Raw genomic sequence first — 20,459 nt, 5'->3', positions numbered from 1 at the left:
CTCATACCACTGCTATGCTGATGACACCCACTCATCCTTTTTTCCTCTCGCAGCATACTTGCATAGGAATCACATTCATTCATGCATGAAACCTTGCAGTCAGGATTGAGGCCCTGCCAAGGTACTGAAACAGCGCTGGTTAACGTACTATGTGGCCTACTACTTCTACTTAATTATTATTTTTATCTATTAACACTAATTATTATTATTATTTTTTATTATTATTATAATTTTTTTTTTTTTTCACATTTTCTATCCCCTCATTTTTTCAGGCTTAAAGTCAAGTGTTTGTGTTCAAAGCCGGTGGTCTAGACACTATTGAAAACGCCCAGCTGAGACTCAATAAAAATTTAGCAACCTCAGAGGTATGAATTACACGCAGGTGATTTGGATATTCTGAATTGGCCGGCAAGAAAATTGAACTATGCATGTGCATTACTCAACACAGAATAGTGAAGTAACTTTCCCTGCATAAATATTTATAAAACTTTTGGAATTTAGTCACCAGCTCTGAATGTTGTCCTTAGTGCAGTTCACCGGGTAATGTGTCTTGCTCAACAATAATATGATCCTACTATGCATAGACAAACTAACGACCTGAACTTGCACAGATGTCCTGTAACAAGAAAAACTCTAAATCACAAAATCTAAAGTGTTTGCATATGTAAACTTACCATCCACAGTATGTTGAACTATATCTCTGCCATCTCTGCTCCTCAAGTTCACACAGTGTTCATGGACAATGCAGATCATAGCTATTACTTTTTTCCTTAATTTTATTTACAGCATTTGGCTTTGGCCTTTATACAGAAGGGAAGGGCATCTTACAGAATTCGACTTACAGAATGAAAATTTTTGTGTGTGGGTTAATGATTTAACTTCAACCTCTTAAAAAATTTTTGTTTAATTAGTTCATCAACTGAAAGCATATTATTCACTAACTACAGTGAAATTTCATAATCATATTCACTTGCTATACAGGTGATTTTATGTAGATATAGTAAGTATTATTAACATCATCTCATGGTCAATTATTTTTTAGGGCAATTGTAAGCAAAAATCTCAAAGACCCTATAAAACAACTGGCTAGCTATGTTAGATATAACATAGGTATGTTATGTTCATGCCACATTAATACAACTGTTAAATTATATCATATTCACTTATGGTTATGGCAATATGTTTGATTTTATGCAGATATAGTATAAAGTATGATTAGCAGTTAAATCTACATTTAACTTTAAAATTAGATTTTGACTGTAAATGTTTAAAATTAGATTTTGTAAAGGATTCCTTTACATAAATCCTGATATTCACCTTCCTAATACGCTCCAATAACATAACAAACAGCAGTGCAGTCAGAGCCTCATGCTGCCTCTCTCTCTCTCTCTTGCTCTCTCTCTCTCTCTCTCTCTCTCTCACACACACACACACACACACACATACACACACACACACACAGTCTTAATATTCTCATTTGAACTAGCTCTACATGGCTAAGCTGTAGAGGTGGGAAAAGTACTGAGAAATGTGTCAAAATCTTAAAAATTAAATGTGGAAGTATGCAGAAAAAATTTTACTCATGTGAGTTACTCATGTTAAATTTGATTACGGAAAACTACTAGAAGATATTCATTTTAAAGCAACTGTGCTAATTTGCCTGAAAACATCCAAAGATTCAAAGTTTTATTGTCATTGAATGAAATTCCACTGATGATCTCCCAAGCTGATACCTAGAAAAAGATAAATTACAAAATTACAAATAACACTCTAATGCAAATGACAATAAATGGACAATAAATACAGTAAAGTGATAATACAGTACAGAAGTACAACACGAAAGAATATTGCATGTACATGACAAATACAAGACAAAATATTATGTGTGAGGGATTGCAAGCTGTGGATTATTGCACATAGTGTACCTGAGTTCTGTATTGCACACAGGATGTAGCGGTTAGCCTGATCGCTGTGGTGGTGGTGGTGGTGTTGAGCCGTGTTCACACCTCAGTTGTAAAATGTCCCTCAGGAAAAAGCTGTTTTTTACCCTGCTAGTGTGGGTGTGAACGGCTCTGTAACCGGATGGTAGGAAGATGAACAGAACGTTGCTGGGGTGCGTCAGGTCCTTCATTCAACTCAGTTTGCTGGTCATATATCCGACTAATGCTGCAAATTGCTACTAAAATAATCAGACCTAAAATATCATGTAAATTTTTACCAATATTTACCATTCTCCAGATTTTGACTTTGACAATTATGTTAGCTACTGAAATCAACACTAGTCTAACCTGCATTAGCAAAGAAAACAGGCTAACTTAGTTAAATATCGCCAGTGAATGTTAGCAAATTAACAAAACTTAGATTAGATGGAGTTCATGGCTTCTTGGGAGGCAAAAAGAGACGCCTGATTTTATACAAGGCTTTGCTTACTCCAGCGGATGGAAACATTTTACTGAGGCAGGCCCAGGGTCGCATACGCTCAATGGCAACACTACAGTCTTGTGGCTTATCTATCTTCAAAAGCACATGGATGGATTTAGCTTTAACTACATTGTCTAGCATGATGATGAGTCACAGCAGATGAGAAACTGGCATGATTTTTGATAGTTTGTTTTTCTACATTTATGAACTAGATTGGATGCATTATACTGTAACCGAATGCAAATACATAATTCAGACTCAACAGTTAAAGCATCCTAAATGGATACAAATACAGATCCAAACTGTAGATAGAGTATTACATTTTTTTAAAAATTTGTTTTCTTTTTGAAAGCTTGCCAGCTTCAGACTAGGTGTGTGCATCAGGATCCTGCATAATGAAACAAAAAAGCCATGTGAGCACAAGGGTTTCATTTAAAGGACTTGAAATTAGCCAGATTTAGCCATTATTAGCCAGACAGAGAATGAAGATCAAGTTCATTAACATTGTAAGAGTGCTATTTTTTTAATGCAACATTTTTTTTTTCCAGTGGTTTGCTCCAGTAGGCCGACCTAAACCCTTACTGAGCTCCAAACTAAAACCGTAGTTCTACCATATTTCTGTACAAACAATAGTAATGCTTTTATTTATATACCCAGTATAATTAAAAACTGTTGTAATAAAGTTAGACATTATAAATTAAGTTGCTATTCCCCACTTTTGTTTTCCAGTGTTTCATGGGAATAGTGAATAGCTTTTTAAAAAAAAAAACTTCTAGAATAGACCACGCCCAATTCCGGTTTAAATCCAAATATGAAAACAGATACGACTATTTTGAGCACTAAATGGACACAGATACAGATAATGGCATTGCGTTACACCCGTAGCTTATACTCATTTCCTTTGTGAGAGAAGAAGAGACCTTCATGATTTGTAATGAGTACTTTGAAGGGCTAAATAAAAAAGTAATTTTGGAAATAATAATTTCACATGGATAGATTTAGCTTTAGCTTTTTTCCAACAATGTTGGAAAATACTTGAGTAAGTGAACTTCATTACTGTACTTCAGTATTATTACTTAAGTAAAGCATAAATATACCCAAATCATACTGAAGTACAGTAATGAAGTACACTTACTCAAGTATTTTCCAACATTGTCCTCCAACATTAGGAGGTAAATAAGAGGCAGTTTCACACTTTCACTGACTGCCTTCAATATTACTCCCACTTACACTCCCACAGGCCCCAAACACGCTGAAAAGCAGAGAAAGCATGGGACAGTGAATGTGTTTAAGAATTAGAACTCACTGAAATTATTTTATTGTGATGAAGCCCAAAAAAAAACCTTTCTTATACCTTGCCAACAGCAAACAATTCAAGCCATGTGGAACAGTAGCATTATCAGCTCATCAGTTCACAGACGGAAATGAGTGAATTCAGTGAAAAAGCTCCATAAATCAGTGATAGAAATAGAGCGCTACAAGTCAACATCAATGTTACTCACATTATTTCTGTTACTAAGTAGGTCATACTAGAAAGTAGACAAAAACTACAGCGGCTTTGTTGCCAATGGCAAAGCATCTTTATTTATTTATTTATTTATTTTGTAATATAACCAGGCAACAGTGAGGGTGTGTGATCCTCAGAGACAATGTTAAAAGCATGCAGCATTGATTTATCTCAACATCAATACCTCCTCCACCTGCAGGCTGCAAAGTACAACTGCATTTAACTTTAAATTTCCAGATTAACCAATGTATCAGCCTGGTGCATTTTAAAAAAAAAACATTTATTAATTCATTATTTTATTACTTTGAATACATAAAAAACTTTTCTTTCCTCCTCCGCCCCTGAAAAAGCTAACTAATAACATACATTCATGGCAATGTGGTTATTTAACACAGATTCAAACAGACTGGGAGTTTGAATTAAAAACCTGAAATCCTGAATACTTTGGAATCAGTTTATTCCAAAAAGTTGCATAGAAATGATGCACAGAATGATTTATGAATGAATCTGTGTCTGATTCATTATTTCAGTGTTTCAGTATTTCATGAGTCAAAATGAACCGTGATTTGAGCACAAATGAGGAATTGGCTTCAATTGTGTTGACATATGCTCCTGCCCACTAGTCCTTTATTTACACGTTGTGTGCATACATCACACCAAAATCTACCCTCATATACAGTGGCTCAGGAAAGTATTCACCCCCCAGTGATTTCATCTCTCTTTCTGCTGTATCATCTAATTTAGAATGGGATTTTTTTTCTGCTCGTTTTGACTCTCTACAGAAATGAAAATGAAATTAGGTATTTAGATGTCCTCATAATTATTATTTTATAATTAAAACTTAAATCTGCATTATTGATATATATTCACCCCTCTTTGTTTTAACAATCTAAGACTAGTATTTAATTTTCTAAAGCTCACACTAAATATGTTAAACAAGCACACCTGTATTCATTTCAAATCCATGTGTCCAAATGTAGTCCTGCTGTCATGAAGACCAAGGAACTGTGAAGCGTTGAGGTGTAATTGTTAGGAGGAAACAATATGGAGAAGGCTAAGAAAAGATTATCGAAGCTTTGAACAATCTTAGGAGCATTGTGAAATCCATTATAACAGAGTGGAAAAAATATGGCACAGCACAGACACTACCAAGGTCAGGCCAAACACAGGCAAGATGGGTAATTGTCCGAGAAGTGTCCAAGAGTCCAGCTTCAACCCTGAAGGTGTTACACAGCTTACTGGATGAAATAGAAGACACTGTGCCAACCAAACCAAATACAGTCAGCACCCAGATAACACCACTCCTGTGATCAAGCATGGTGGTGGTAGCATCGTACTGACACTATACTGCCACTATACAGAGCATCTTCACTGAGAACGTTACCACTTGGTACAGGAACTGCAGTGCTGAGGACGGCAAACCCTGCAGCCTACAGGACGTCTCCACCAGGCAGTGCTGATCCGGTGGCTGCAGTCTGGTAATTTGGCAGAACTGGAGAAAATTCGTATTGAGCAATGGCAAAAAAATGCCAAAAAGCAAAATGTGCAAAGCTCATAGAGGCACACTCGAGACAGCTCAAATCTGTAACTGCTGCAAAAGGACAATTCACATGGGGTGAATACTTATCAATTAAAATTCATTTATTTATTTATTTTTTATTTTTTTTCAAATAATTCTGAGGATATCTAAGTTTAATTTTATTTCTGTAGAAAGTAACTTCAAAATTAGCAGAAAATAAAATCCCATTCTGATGTGCTTAAATCTGATTAAATTTGCAATACAGGAGAATTTGCAATACAGGGGGTTTACTTTCTGGAGGCACTGTATATCATGAAACATATCATTCTGTGATAATTAGCCAAAGAAAGGAAATCATTCAGCAGGCAGTAATTCAAGATGGAAGAAAAAGGAAGGAAATAAGTAAATCGTGTGTTAGATGCCATGCAAATAAAGATGTTCTATTTAGAGCCAATAAAGGTAGCGCAGAAGCTGTGCACAAAAGGAAAAACTTAAAATCGTTTCACACAGTTTTACTGGAGGAAAGGACAGTCCAAGATGATTGTTTTTTGTATTCCTTTCATTTTACTGAAATCAGTAGTGTTGTGTAGATGTACATACACATGAAGTGTGATCGCTTTTTTGGTTTGCTAGTGTTTTTTTAAAAATAAAGTTGTTTAAGGCCAAAATAAGGTTTTATATTTATTGACTTCACCTGCAGGTATGTGAATAGCTAGGGGTTCTTTATTTTTATTTTTTTTATTTTAATTTAAGCAATATTTGAGTCAAGTTCTCATCCAGAACCCTCAGCTGATGCAGATCTAGTGTGCTGGATAAAGAGCCATAACATTCGGCATATCCTTCTGACTGAGGATGTGTTGGAAGTGCTACATTGACAGTATATAAGAGAAGACAACGAATTCAAATAAACAAAACACTAAATAAAATCAATTAAATGCTGAAAATGATGGATGAGAAATGGATGCCATCACATCTGGCAAACTTTAGTGTTGATATGAAATGATGTAATAACCTGAAACCCCCTGGCAGCTATGATATCTAAGTGTGTTTTGAATAGCCCGGATGTGCAGCCCTCAGCCCACTCTGCACTCCACAGGGCATCCTGTCTGCACACGCATGTTTTACTTAACTGATCAGATCAATGTGATAATAAAGATTTATGTCTGTGCGTTCTAATTTACAGATGATATGTAGACACTAAACTACATTACATATGATTTAATACCTAACAGAGACACGCTTCTGTTTTTCAGTAGCACCTAGACCATCATCTTTAGACTAATAGAATGATATATGAATAGTAGATGGTAAGTATTCAAATAAAGACTTAACAAGGGTCTAGTATATTTCCACATTATTACTGTATGCATAGATCTGTTTGTAATCTATGTAAGTTTGGCTTAATATATTGAATAATGAATATTTAATTCAATTAAAAAAATATGCTCATTATGCAGCAGCTTATAAAATACCACTTCACCCAGTACATCTTATTATTTTACTTATTTTATCAGTTGTGTAACCACAAGATATTAAATCAGTTTCATAAAATCGTAAGGTGTGCGCAGGATGTAGGCTATTTTATCACACTTTTAATCTGCAATTTTGAGTTGTCAGATAATTCTATTTTTTTTTTTTTTACTATGCACATGTAACTCAACTCTGAATATAGTCCTCAGTGTATTGTTATTAGTTTAGTATAGTTTAGTGCTTTAATTAATACTGATTTTGATTATTTAACTGAAAATTAAATAATAATAAATTAAATAATAATCTTTTTCAGACTGGTTAAATTTACATTTGCAGCATTTAGCAGATGCCTGGAGCAACTTAAAGACTTGTAGTATCCAGCATATCCCAAGAATACTATCAATCTAAAACCCTGTTGGAGAGAAGTTACTGCTGCACACGCAACTCAGTGGTTTTTATTTAGTGCTGATTTCAGTGGTTGCTGAAGAGGTAGGTCTTCGGTTTTTGTTTAAAGACAGCCACTGACTCAGTTGTTTGGCCAGCCAGCGGAAATTCATTCCACCACGTGGGTGCCAGTACAGAGAAGCATCTTGATGCATGACTTCCTTGAACCTTGGGGGATTGTGGATCAAAGTGAGCCATGCGAGAGGCATGAAGGGGACGTGGTGCAGAGTGGAGCTTCATAAGTGCCTTCAGGCACTGTATGGGCTATTTGCATGAAATCTGGAGCTTGAAGAGTCTCGCTTTCAAACACTCGCAGGAATCAAAGAGAAGCCAACATTCTTTGTCAAATCACATCTCAAATCATGTCCCTTTTCAAACCCTGGCAAAAGGCAGCGATGAGTGCAGGCTTCAGTGAAGTTCTAAGGTGTATTCGGGTGCGGACCAGTGTCCTTATTTGAAGGTCATGTGCTGTTAACCTGTTTCTTTGCCATCAGCAAGGAGGTCTGGGGTTCAGTCAGTGTTCCAGTTCATCCCAGTTCAGTGGGGTTGAGGTCAGGGCTCTGTGCAGGACACTCGAGTTCTTCCACTCCAACCTTCACACACCATGTCTTCATGGAGCTCGCTTTGTGCACAGGGGCATCGTCATGCTGGAACAGGTTTCAGTCTCTTAGTTCCAGTGAAGAGAATTTTGGGAAAGACATCCTATACATTTGTGTGCTTCCAGCTTTGTGGCAACAGTTTGGGGAAGAACCACATCAATACATTTTTTCCACTTTAATATATTTGCTACCTAAATGAATGAATAAACAAACAACTACATGCAAAAGTATGTTTTATAGGTTCAGATAAAGAAACAGCACTGAATACCAGGAATGACTCATATACAGTCAGGTCCATAAGTATTTGGACAGTGACACAATTTTGGTAATTTTCCCTCTGTACGCCACCACAATGGGTTTGAAGTGAAGCAATCAAGATGTGACTGAAGCGTAGACTTTCAGCTTTAGTTCAAGGGGTTTAACAAAAATATTGCATTAACGGTTTAGGAATTACAGCCATTTTTTTTTTTTACAGAGTCCCTCCATTTTCACAGGCTCAAAAGTAATTGGACAATTGACTGATAAGCAGTTTCATGGCCAGCTGTGGCCTGTTTCTCATTATTTCATGACAATATTAAGATGATAAAAGGTCTGGAGTTTATTCCAAGTATTGAATTTGCATTTGGTAGCTGTTCATGGGAACTGTCAATATGCGGGATAAAGAGATGTTGATGCAAGTGAAGGAGGCCATCATTAGGCTGAAAAGACAAAACAGACCTATCAGAGAGACAGCAGAAACTTTATGTGTGGCAGAATCAACAATTTGGTACATTGTTAAAAAGAAGGAATGCACTGGTGAGCTCATCAATACCAAAAGGCCTGGAAGACCACGGAAGACAACTAAAGTGGATGATCACAGAATTCTTTCCTTGTTGAAGAAAAATCCCTACACAACATCTAACTAAATCAAGAACACTCTGAAGGAGGTGGGAGCATCTTCGTCAAGGTCTACAATCAAGAGACACCTTCATGAATGTAAATACAGACGGTTTACCACATCATCTGTCAAACATGGTGGAGGAAGTATTAAGTGTTAAGTGTTATGTTTCTGTAAAGCTGCTTTGTGACAATGTCCATTGTTAAAAGCGCTATACAAATATAATTGAATTGAATTGAATTGAATTATGGCATGGGCATGTTTGGCTGCCAATGGAACTGGGTCATTGGTATTTATTGATGATGTGACTGCTGATAGAAGTAGCAGGATGAATTCTGAAGTGTATAGAGCTATACTTTCTGCTCAGATTCAGTCAAATGCTGCAAATGGATAACAACCCAAAACATACTGTGAAAGCAGCCCAAGAGCTTCTTAAGACAAATAAATTAAATGTTATTAAATGTCCGATGAACCTCAACCCAATTGAGCAGCTTTTCACTCACTGAAGACAAAACTGAAGGCAGAAAGACCCACAAACAAGCAGCAACTGAAGGCAGCTGCAGTAAAAAGGCCTGGCAAAGCAACTCAAGGGAGGAAACTCAGCATTTGGTGATGTCCATGGGTTCCAGACTGCAAAGGATTTGCATCCAAGTATTAAAAATAATCCTAATATTTATGATTATGTCAGTTTGTCCAATTACTTTTGAGCCTGTGAAAATCTGAAAGTCTACACTTCAATCACATCTTGATTGCTTCATTTCAAATCCATTGTGTTGGGGTACAGAGGGAAAATTAGAAAACTGTGTCGCTGTCCAAATACTTATGGCCTGATTGTATTTACGGATCATGATATATACATACTATATACGTAATCCAGCTTTCTGATGTTGTATGTTACTATGTCAAAAAAAGAATGAAAAAGAAAAGATGTACTACAATATTTTTCCTTTACTTCTGAATGCATCACTATTATTACCCAGGTTCACTAGTGAAGTCAACCACAGCTCACTACTGACATCTTGCTGCCATTGCAGCTTTTAGATTTTGTTCTCAAATAATAAAATGTTTAATTCTAAATCAGGGGGAGAAAAATAGAAAAAGACAGTTTTTATGATTTGGTCATATAATTGCCACTAGTGTTATTATCGTTGTAAATCTGTTTGTAAATAAATCTGCAAGCTCTGGAGATTACTGCACATGAGACAATAGATCAGAATTTCAGCATTCATTTCCTGATATTTACATCTAGATGTGTTAAAAATTTTTAGAACGACTTAGAACATGGCACCTTTAGTGGCAGACCACCCAATTTTTAGGTGAGCAAAAGTATTGGACAGATAGTCTTTAAGTAAATAAAATTTAATATTTATAACACTTATTATTCCGTTGCCATGTGAGTGCAGTGAGACATATGAACGCATAATTCAAACACATGCATTTGTGTTTGCATTTTCATGCACAATGTACAATGTGTAGAAAAAAAAAAAGTAGTACATATCAGATAATCATGATTCAGTCTTCACAATAGCACCTGGACCACTAGCCACAACACAAAATCCCAGAGAAACAGTGACTCATTTGATTTGGTGGCTTTCCCTTGTACGTAGTCCCTTTGTAAAGTCAAATAGATGGCCAGAAAGTTGTGTTGGTCTCAGCTGAGCACAACATGTGATTCTAACTGAACATCAAATGATGCTTGGATTGAAGCTGATTGCTTTTGTTTAATAAAATAAAACAAGTAGGCTACGCAAAATACTTTATTTTTGGCAAAACATACAATGCAAGGCCTGCCTTATAGGCCATATATATTTTTTTTTTGCTTTTTTTTTTTTTTTCTATAAACAACCCTGGGGTATTCTTCTGTTATCTAATGAAAGGCAAACAGAACATTTCACAAATCATATAATGTAATATTTTGCAGTCATCTCACATAGCTCATTTACCAAATTAACCAAAAGACAACTGGCTAAATTGCTGATGAAAAGAAATTCAGTTCTACCAAAACAAAAATAAAATAGCAACAGCAATAAAAAGGTCAATAGGTTAAAAAACAAAGCAAAACAAAACAGTAAATATCAATAAAATGCGAAAGGTTCAAATGTACATAAATTATTAGTTTTGCAGTGTACATGCTGGATAATCTGCCCATTTAATGAAATACTGATTTGCTACACAGGACAGAAGTTTCCAGTCTTTTGATCCTGCTTCTATTAGGTGACTAAAGGTTACCTAATAAACACTTCTTTCTGTGCAAATTATTTTGTAAATTTAATAAAAAGATTTGCACCAAGAGATTATAATTTACATCAAAAATATCTCAGCAATTTATTTACATTTGATCAGCCTAATATACCAATATTATCACTAAGACATTGGAAACTTGGAGACACCAATTTCTTCTTTTGAAGAACTGTTTGTTCATATAGTTATGTTAGAATAGTCACAATGGTAGATTTAGTTGAAATAAATGAGTAATGTGATATTTGGTGCCATGCATTGTATACATTGCAAAAAAAGCAATAGCTACTGTTCGAGAACAAAATTTAAAATAAAATAAGCAATAAGCAACTTCATAAAAATTTTGGCTAAAACAAACATCTTTACCACAGAGCATGTAAGGATAAAATTAATTCCAAAACAATCTGCCTTAAATTATAAAAAAAAAAATAATTATTTTCCCATTTTCTTTTCATAAAAGCACTGGTCCTGAGACATAGCATAACTGTTCTCACTATACAGAAAAAAAGTAAAGAAAACAAAATAAACAGACCAAAAAGGAATACAATTAATCAATTAATATCCCATCAAACATAATATACAAAAGCATTAAACTTAACGTATTAGAGAATACGTCAAGAAATAAAAGGCAAAACATATGTTTCAATATCTCAAATATGGGAGAAGGTTGTAGAGAGTCATGGCAGAAATTGCTCGAGTAGAAAAACACGTATGTACATTAATATACATAGGAGAGCTTATAACTGGGGCAAAATGCTAATATTTTACAAATTATTCTAATTAAAACACGGTTTTCTTCTAGGATCCAAATAGCTGCCAAGTTGCTCAGTAACACCCTCAGTGGTTTTTTTACTCTTAGAATTAAGATTTTCACTCAGATGCTCCACAGGAAATTTTGTATGCCCCAAATGTTCTCAGTAGACCCCGGGGAAGATGCGGTACGGCACCGCTTCGCAATACTTCTCCCACGCCAAGCCATACTTCTTCCTACACTGATGCTCATCTCGCGCCTCCCGATGCACCAGCAGGATGATTAGGTAAATCAGATAAAAATAAGGAATCACGTGATTAAAACCTGCAGGAGTGGAGGGAAAAAAAAAAAAAAAAGATTAGAAGTTAGAAAATAACGAAAGAGCTGAAAGCATTTCAGAGTACTGCAGGAATCCAAACCCATCAACTCACCACATGTTAAGGACCAGGCCAAAGCCATAAGGATGTCACCAAGGTAATTCGGATGACGGACAAAACCCCACAGACCCGACGCAATGAGGCTCTTTCCAGTTGCAGTTGGAATCGTTTTCAGATCTGATCAAATAAGCAACATGCTGTTTACATGCATCATAAGGCATGAGAATTTTGACAAAAGAACAAAATAAAGGGAATACGTACGAGACAAGGTAGGATCGAACGGATTTCTTCGGAAAGCAAATTTCTGCGAGTTGGCTTTCCGGAATATGTAGTAGCCAATGGCTGTAAGAATCACATTAAATGTATTAAAATTAATATTTTTCACTTATTCATTTGTTCATATTGTACAAATATTCTGCTAACAAAAGGAAACTAATTACCATTCATTAAGATGATGGCAACAATCCAAAACACAGGGAGGTCACTGGGGTGACTGGCAAGGTAGTAGGACTGACAGGTGAAAGTAAAGGGAACCCAGGCCAGATCTCCAAAAGCCAGCATGAACCCAAACCCATCATGCAAAATGTCCATCATGGTTAGAAGTTTCTCCTGAAATACAGACAAATCAGTTCATCAGTCCATGGCTGAGCACTGAGTAATTGCACCTTCCCCCCATTTCCTCCCTAATCTCAGCTCTACCCTATCGTACATCAGGAGGGTGAAGTCTAACACAAGCTTCCTCTGAGACACGTGTAGTCAATACCGTGTCTGTTCGAGCTGCTGATCATGCAGCGTAGCACACCTGGAGGAAAGAGCTATCTACCCTCTTCTGCATACATGGGCTCACAGATGCCCACGACTGGCTAGTGTTACTGTGATTGACACGGGAGAGAGATTAATGCCGTCTCGCCCACCCAAAGAGCACAGCCAACTTCCCTCTCTCGAACTCGTGGTCACGGCCGGCTGTGGAACTGTCAGGATTCAAACTCCAGACAACAGGACAAACACATTTTTCTGTTTTTCTTTTTTTTTTTTTAAATGGGGTGGGTTACAGGGTCACAGAGTGTGTGTGTGTGTGTGTGTGTGTGCGTGTGTGTGTGGAGGTGAGACACCGTGCGTGACGTGGTAACAGGGTGGGTAAGAGGGAGCAATGCATTTCAGTTTTAAAATGTTTTTTGGGTGTAAAAGCTCAGTAATGACATAATGACTAATGTTAACTGTATCAGATTAACTGTACCTCATGCCAGAGGCCATCAGCAACCCAAACCAGCTGGAAGCCATTCACAAGCAGCATGGCTGAAGACGGGGTGTCAAGACTCTGAAGCTTCATCTCAGCAAGTAACATAGCAAAGTTAAACACAAGCTAAAACAAAACAAAATAAAAATCATTATTTGCATTAGGGGACAAATAAGTAAAAAAAAAAAACACACAACAAGGATTTAATGTTCTGCCATATGTCTCTTTTGGTTTACTTAGTATATTAAAAATAAAAACAATATATATTTTAAAACGTAGTAAGTTAGACTTTGGCGTACCCAACCAATAAGTCCTGGACGCATTTCACAGAAGAATTTGATATCAAAATTTTTGATTCGTGGATTCAGCTCACGTCCCATGAAGAAATCATATATCACATAACCTGCACAAGATGATGTTAACAAGATTTTTAAAAAAAAAATGTTTAAATTGCTTACTAATCAATTTTAGAGCGTTATACTTCACAGAACACAGTTACCAGAGTTGCCAGCTGGAGCTCGGTCATCATCAGAGGCCGAACGGGAACGGACAAACAGGTAGATACTGAGTAGGATGGAGACGAGCAGGGCGGAGGTGTAGAACTGGAGGAAATGAGTGTGGATGTAGCCAAGATCCACCCCGTTATATACACCAGCGCCTACTGCTACAGCACTGACGAGTAGCGCATAAAACCCTAACAGAGCACGGGACCAGAGAGGGCATAGGATTAAACACCCAGCAAAAAAAATACAATCTCCAACTATAAATCATAAGGTGAAGTACTAAAGCAAACAGATTAAAAAAAAAGGAAAGACTCTACACTACAAAAGCAACTAAATCAAAACAGTCTTACCATTAATCCTGTATTTCAGTGTTTTTCCGTTCTTCAGAGGCATTCCATTAACAACCTGAGGGAGCGAGAAGAACAAGTTTGAACTATACAGGACCCTTAGTACGAAAAAAACAAAACCAAAACAAAGCAGAAATGGTCCACAGCCTCTTGTCACTTTTAAAACAGTGAGTCTACTAACAGGAGATAATAAATTAGACAAAACGTCCTGTTAGCTCTTATTTCACACGGCTGATTGCTAACAATCCCTCCTGAAATGGGAAATCGGGGATGTGGGTGTGTCATGTTGTTGGTCATGTGACTGGGACCCACGTCACATCGTTCTTGTGATGTGTGGAAATACCTTGCCAATAGGGAGTAGGGAGAGGACAGCCTGGAAGAGCAGCCAAAGGAGCGTGATGCCAAAAACCTGCCAGTCCCAGAGAGAGTCAAGTGTGGGAAGCATGCGAGGAAAGCTGAGGAGACTAGAATCCTTCTGGCCACAGAGAATAAGCAGAGCCAGCACCACCACAGGAAGCAGCAACAGCAAAAAGAACACACCTGATGCAGAACAGAAGAGTGAACGATAACCTATAAATACAGTCACGTCCATAAGTATCTGGACAGTGACACAATTTTCTAGTTTTCCCTCTGTGCACCTCTACAGTGGATTTGAAATGAAGCAACCAAGATGTGACTGAAGCGTAGAGTTTCAGCTTTAGTTCAAGGGGTTTAACAAAAATATTGCATTAACAGTTTAGGAATTATAGCCTTTTTTTTTTCTTAAACAGAGTCACTCCATTTTCACAGGCTCAAAAGTAATTGGACAAACTAACAATTATGTATCAAGAACATACCAAATTGTTGACTTGGCCACTCCTAAAGTGTCTGCTGTCTCTCTGATTTTCTCTTTGATTGTCTCTTCGTCTGGTTTTTTCAGCCTAATGATGGCCTCCTTCACTCGCATCAACACCTCTTTATCCCGCATATTGAGAGTTCCCATGAACAGCTACCAAATACAAACTCAACACTTGGAATCAACTCCAGACCTTTTATCATCTTAATATTGTCATGAAATAATGAGAAACAGACCACAGCTGGCCATGAAACTGCTTATCAGTCAATTGTCCAATTCTTCTGAGCCTGTGAAAATGGAGGGACTCTGTAAAAAATGGCTGTAATTCCTAAATGATTAAAGCAGTATTTTTGTTAAACCCCTTGAATTAAAGCTGAAAGTCTACACTTCAGTCACATCTTGATTGCTCCATTTCAAAGCCATTGTGGTGGCGTAAAGTGGCAAAATTACGAACATTGTGTCACTTTTCAAATACTTATGGACCTGACTGTAAATCTACACAAAATAAGCAGAAGCCCACTTAGTTATAGACAGGTGACAAATTATAGGGAAAAACCCTGAATAAATAAGTGGAGTAAAGGAGCAAAAATGCTTATATAAAGTATATAATAGTACATATATCTAAAGTACATAATAAAACATATATAAAGTATATTAAGTATGGTACAATTATAAAGTATGGTACAATTGAGCAGTTAATATGAGGACTGCAACAACAATTATATGGATAATGAAGCCTAAATGAAGTGACGCAGTGTTCTTCATAACAGAGACCCAACAACTGATAACGAATTGTGTGTTATTAACAAATTTCATAGATGTCGTGGCTGTAAATAACATCGCTGACCTGAATTTTGGATCAAAGATGGCAAGAGGAAAATATCTGAGCGACTATCTGAGTGACACAGACGGCAGACGTGGGGTCACTGAGTAACCTGGTACGCTGTAGCCTTCGTACTCACCTGATCACCGGCTCTGCAGCTGACTGCGCTCCGGGATCTCACTAAGACTCTTTATATGGTTTCTATTTTAATTTGTCACCCGTCTGGCAGGAAACCCTTAAAGGTGTATCCTTGGACTTGTTTGTGTACATTGAAGCTTGTGTGAAAGCTTACACTAAAATTATAATGATGAACCTCTTACCAATCCTTCCTCCAAACTCCAGGTCAGTAGTCTTGCTGGTCTGCTGCGGTGTGGCCAGAAACACAACTGGCTCTGCGTCCTTCAGCTCGAACGGTCGCTCTTCCCCCGGCTCCCTCCTGCGGCGAAGATTGTAGCGCCCACTTACCTGGTTCTCTGTTTCTTCCTTTACCTTCCGCAGGAAAAACGTAAACCACATGATGTGAACTTGCATCATGTAAGTAATAAACCTTCACAGAAGACCTTTAATATGGCATTCTGTAAAACTTTATAAAGACAAGCACTCTGGTTTTATATACACACACGCTGTATATACGTATGGACATAAAAATTAAAACTACTAAAACAGTAATTAAAATTGTCGATAAGAGTGTAACGATATGTAACGATATGGCGTATCATAATTTAGTTCGATAAGAGGCTCTAGATTTAATCAGATGAAAACTCAAACCTAAAGGCGCACATTTATTTATTTATTTTTGCTGTGTCTTATCGAGACCCCGTGTATCGTTATAACACAAAAGCATGACAGTTATAAACAAGTTATAACAGTACAGCAGTCAGACCTGTTTTACATATAACCTTCATCTATGTACAGAAACAACAGAACGCTACAGAGACGACATTAAACCGTGTTCGGTAATGAAAGTGTGTGTGTGTGTGTGTGTGTGTAACACAACCGTCAGCCCAGACACTTCTGTAAACAATGTGTACTTTATACACAGATACACAACCTTCACAAACGTGCTGAATCCTCACCTCAACAACTTTGTTAGCTGTGTCATTCTCCTCTTTCTTTTCATGCTCATTGCTGCTATTGTTCACCAGAGGCATTGTCTGAAACACATGACGAATACACGTTAGGAAAACCAAAGAAAAAAACGAATCAGACATTTTATTGGTATGGCACCGAAATGACACAAAAAGTAGGAAAAGTGCTCATACACAAAACCATAACTCTTAAGGTATACGATGCTGCTAAATTAGATTAGTAGACTCATTTATATGATTTATTCCCGAGTGAATTCTCCCACCTTGTGCTCAGTGATCCCGGGATAGGCTCCGGATCCGCGCCGGGTCTGACCAGGATAAAGCAGGTAATAAAGAGGAATGAATGAAAATTCATTTAAATAAATAAATAAACAAACAAACACAAGTACTGATAAATATGAAACAGAGCCTGAACAAAGTAAGTTTTCTGCCATTTTTGATTTTCACCACACTTAATTAAACAGAAACGTTTTCTACACAGTTCTAATTTCTGACTAGCTCAAATATTCATTACAAAAATTATCACAGACCAGAGCTTTTAACAGAATCAAGAAACGTCCAAAAAAAAAAAAAAAACCCAGATCATATATTCAGATTAAGTGAGCGTTCTTACCACAGGCGTGAGGCGCACCTCCAGCACATCTTTCAGTTTGTCTCTGCGTGTCTCGGTGGTGTGGGATGAAGAGCGACGGGATGTTCTTGCCGGAGAGCGCGAGCGACTTCGGCGAGTCCGCGCAGGAGAACGGGAGCGAGACCGGGACCGAGAGCGGACGGAGCCCTGCCTGAATCCAGTCACGCTCTGCAAACACAGCAGGTGAAGTTACAAGCGCTGTCATAAACTACAAAGAATAAATATCCATTTTTATGGCCAAATTAAGCTGACAACTTTTAACGCACAACCTTTATGTCATTTTAAAGTCTCCTGATACATCAAATATATACATATATATATATATATACACATATGAGTCATAAGTCATACCTTGATATCTGCGTCCTTTAGCTCCAGTTCTGTGCCGTCTTTGTAGACGACGGTGTAGAGCTGAGACTTGGGAGAGTGGCTCAGCACTTTGACCTCGTAGTAGAGGTTACTGCCGGGCCAGCGGCCCATCACAGTATCTCCAGCCTGAAACCGCACAACTGGCATCTCGACCTACAGCGAGAGACAACAGCACCACGCATCTTAAACATCAGCGTAGTAACAGTATTCCTCACACAATCAAATCAAACACCTACATTTCTACAGTACAACCAACCAAGACTGCCAAGGTTCATAAACTTTTTAATGTGTTTGCTCTCACTGTAACAAGTGTACACCTGTGAAATACTACTTATATCACTTTCTTCATGTTCACCTCAGCATGAAAAAGTGCAGCAAACGGCAGGCGAGCTGCATGTCGCGTGGACAATGAAGCTGTGGTGTCAGCAGTGCTGAGAGGCCCGAACCCACCTGCCTCCATTACTCTACGCTACCGGCGCTCTACGCCAGCACCACGGCGTTGTTATAACGTCTACCCACATTTTCACATCCTCATCCTCAGTCCTGTACCTCAGCTAAAACAATAAATATCCACACACACACTCTGATGAACAGAGACAAACTTCTAATCATCACCTCCATATCAATAAACCCATACTGACATTTCTCTCATTCCAGGCTCATGACATTCACAAGCCCCATGTGATGATGGCAGGATGCAAGTGGACACAAGTTTCTCCACCATCTCATCAGCTCCCAGAGAGAGAAGAGCAGTACGGAGGAGCTTCATATTACAGAGCCATAACAACAGCTTTCTGCCTTTTCAACATGATCATCTCCTTATGGCACAGAGGCTGTGACAGTAAAACTCTGCACTTTGTATACATGTGTGTGTGTGTGTGTGTGTGTGCATATGTAAAACACAAGAAAGTTTTACTGTCATCTTTTGCAATAAAAGCACACCAGGTTAAGGAGGCAGAATGTGTGAGTGTACAGTCCTTCACTCTGCAGAAGGGAAAAAGGCCAAACCCTGCAGCTGCTGCTCCTTTAACACAGGAAGGAGGGAAAACGTCATCTATTCAAACACAGAGCGCTAGCCATCACACATCAACCTGCAGGGAGCCGAGGGGATCCCGGCGGAAGTCAAAGTAAAGCCTGCTGTGTTTGTGAGCCCCTCAGGCGCTTTGAGAGGAGCAGGGAGTGAAGTCAGAGACCGGGGAGAAGCTCAGGGAGAAGCTCAGGGCGCAGAGCAGCAGCCGCCCTCCTGCCGCAAGCCGGTTAGCAAAACTCCCCACATCACAAACACCAGCTCTGCGCTGCGCTCTCTCTCTCTCTCTCTCTCACTCACCTGGGAGACGGGTTACAGGCGCTGTAAAGCCGGGGAAAGACGAGCTCTCTCTCTCTCTCTCTCTCTCTCTCTGTGCGTGTGTGTGTGTGTGTGTGTGTGTGTGAAGTTATTTCCTCAGCGCGCCTGGGAAAGCTAACGGCACTGAGCCTCGCTTCATCAGCTCGCGCACTTCACAACAAACACATTAAAACATTCTCCACAAATTAATGTTAATAAACCAGTCCTACCTGTTCCTGCAGAAAATTAGTCCAGAGTACGTAAAACGGGATATATCCCTTTAAGTTAAAAAAAATTATATTAATATTTAAAAGAGAAATATGCTCTCGGCGCTAAGTCCGTTCCTCCCTCTCTGACGACGCAGCCTACCAACGCCGACGAAGGCGCGAAGCTCAGTGATTGGCTGCCAGAATTCTGTTTAAAACGGATCTATTTTCTGATTGGATGATGGGGATTTTTAAAGCGTTGGCAAGCAGTGACGTCCAATCAGCGATCAGCTTTAGACTTTTCCGTTGTTCTGTTTACAAAATGGAGGTTACACTCATATCGAGTATTTAAAACATGATAGGAGGCGTTAGAGAAAGAAGGAGAGACGAGCTCTCTTTCTTTCTCTCTCTCACTCCAGTCACCAAACCTTCAGCTTTTTAAATGTGTTTTACAAGCTGTCGCGCCCAGTTATTGAGTGTTTTTATATACTGTTTAATAGTTTTTTAATAGTTGTTTAATAGTTTGCTTAGCCTGACTGAGTGAAATGTAGGTGTTTAATGGTAAAAGGACAACACTAGGCTTTGATATCAGATTTAGTCATTTCCATATGAACTATAATTAGAATATACTTTAATATAATTTTAATATCATGCCATTGCATGTTAATTTGATTTGAATAGACGTTTCATGTGCCATTTATTTATTTATCAACATTTGCATGCAGATATTGTAAAACTGTTGAATAATATATCCAGTGCTCAGTAATACTTCAGTGTATGGTATGGCTTGAAGGTAAAAAAAAAAAAAACTTAAAGTGTAAGAAAGGGGAAGTGTAAAGAGCCACTGCTGAGGGATTGTAACTGAGGATTGTGGTGAAGTCAGATTCAGTGTA

General features: G+C 38.0%; 1 protein-coding gene across 3 annotated transcripts; it reads right to left on the bottom strand.

The window, feature by feature from the left end:
- Positions 1-10,177: 10,177 nt before the first annotated feature.
- lbr (lamin B receptor) lies at positions 10,178-19,836 on the bottom strand. 3 transcript variants are annotated; one of them, XM_026946971.3, is made up of 15 exons: positions 19,591-19,822; positions 18,019-18,189; positions 17,650-17,835; positions 17,300-17,344; positions 17,025-17,102; positions 16,269-16,437; positions 14,634-14,830; positions 14,294-14,348; positions 13,940-14,134; positions 13,740-13,843; positions 13,441-13,566; positions 12,644-12,812; positions 12,465-12,545; positions 12,258-12,380; positions 10,178-12,150 (listed from the first exon to the last, which is right to left on the bottom strand). In XM_026946971.3, the coding sequence occupies exons 2-15, from the start codon at positions 18,181-18,183 to the stop codon at positions 11,990-11,992; spliced, it is 1,854 nt and encodes a 617-aa protein (XP_026802772.3). In that variant the 5' UTR covers positions 18,184-18,189; positions 19,591-19,822; the 3' UTR covers positions 10,178-11,989. The 3 variants fall into 3 exon arrangements, with proteins under 3 accessions (XP_026802772.3, XP_026802773.3, XP_026802774.3); XM_026946972.3 differs by lacking the exon at positions 19,591-19,822 and adding an exon at positions 19,364-19,470; XM_026946973.3 differs by lacking the exon at positions 17,300-17,344 and having other exon boundaries at positions 19,591-19,836.
- Between the last annotated feature and the right edge of the window lie 623 nt (positions 19,837-20,459).

The sequence above is a fragment of the Pangasianodon hypophthalmus genome, chromosome 19 (genome assembly GCF_027358585.1).
Source record: "Pangasianodon hypophthalmus isolate fPanHyp1 chromosome 19, fPanHyp1.pri, whole genome shotgun sequence".
In the NCBI taxonomy this organism is placed as follows: Eukaryota; Metazoa; Chordata; class Actinopteri; order Siluriformes; family Pangasiidae; genus Pangasianodon; species Pangasianodon hypophthalmus.
The sequence above is the reverse complement of the archived record's forward strand: the minus strand, read 5'-3'. Positions and strand labels throughout refer to the sequence as shown.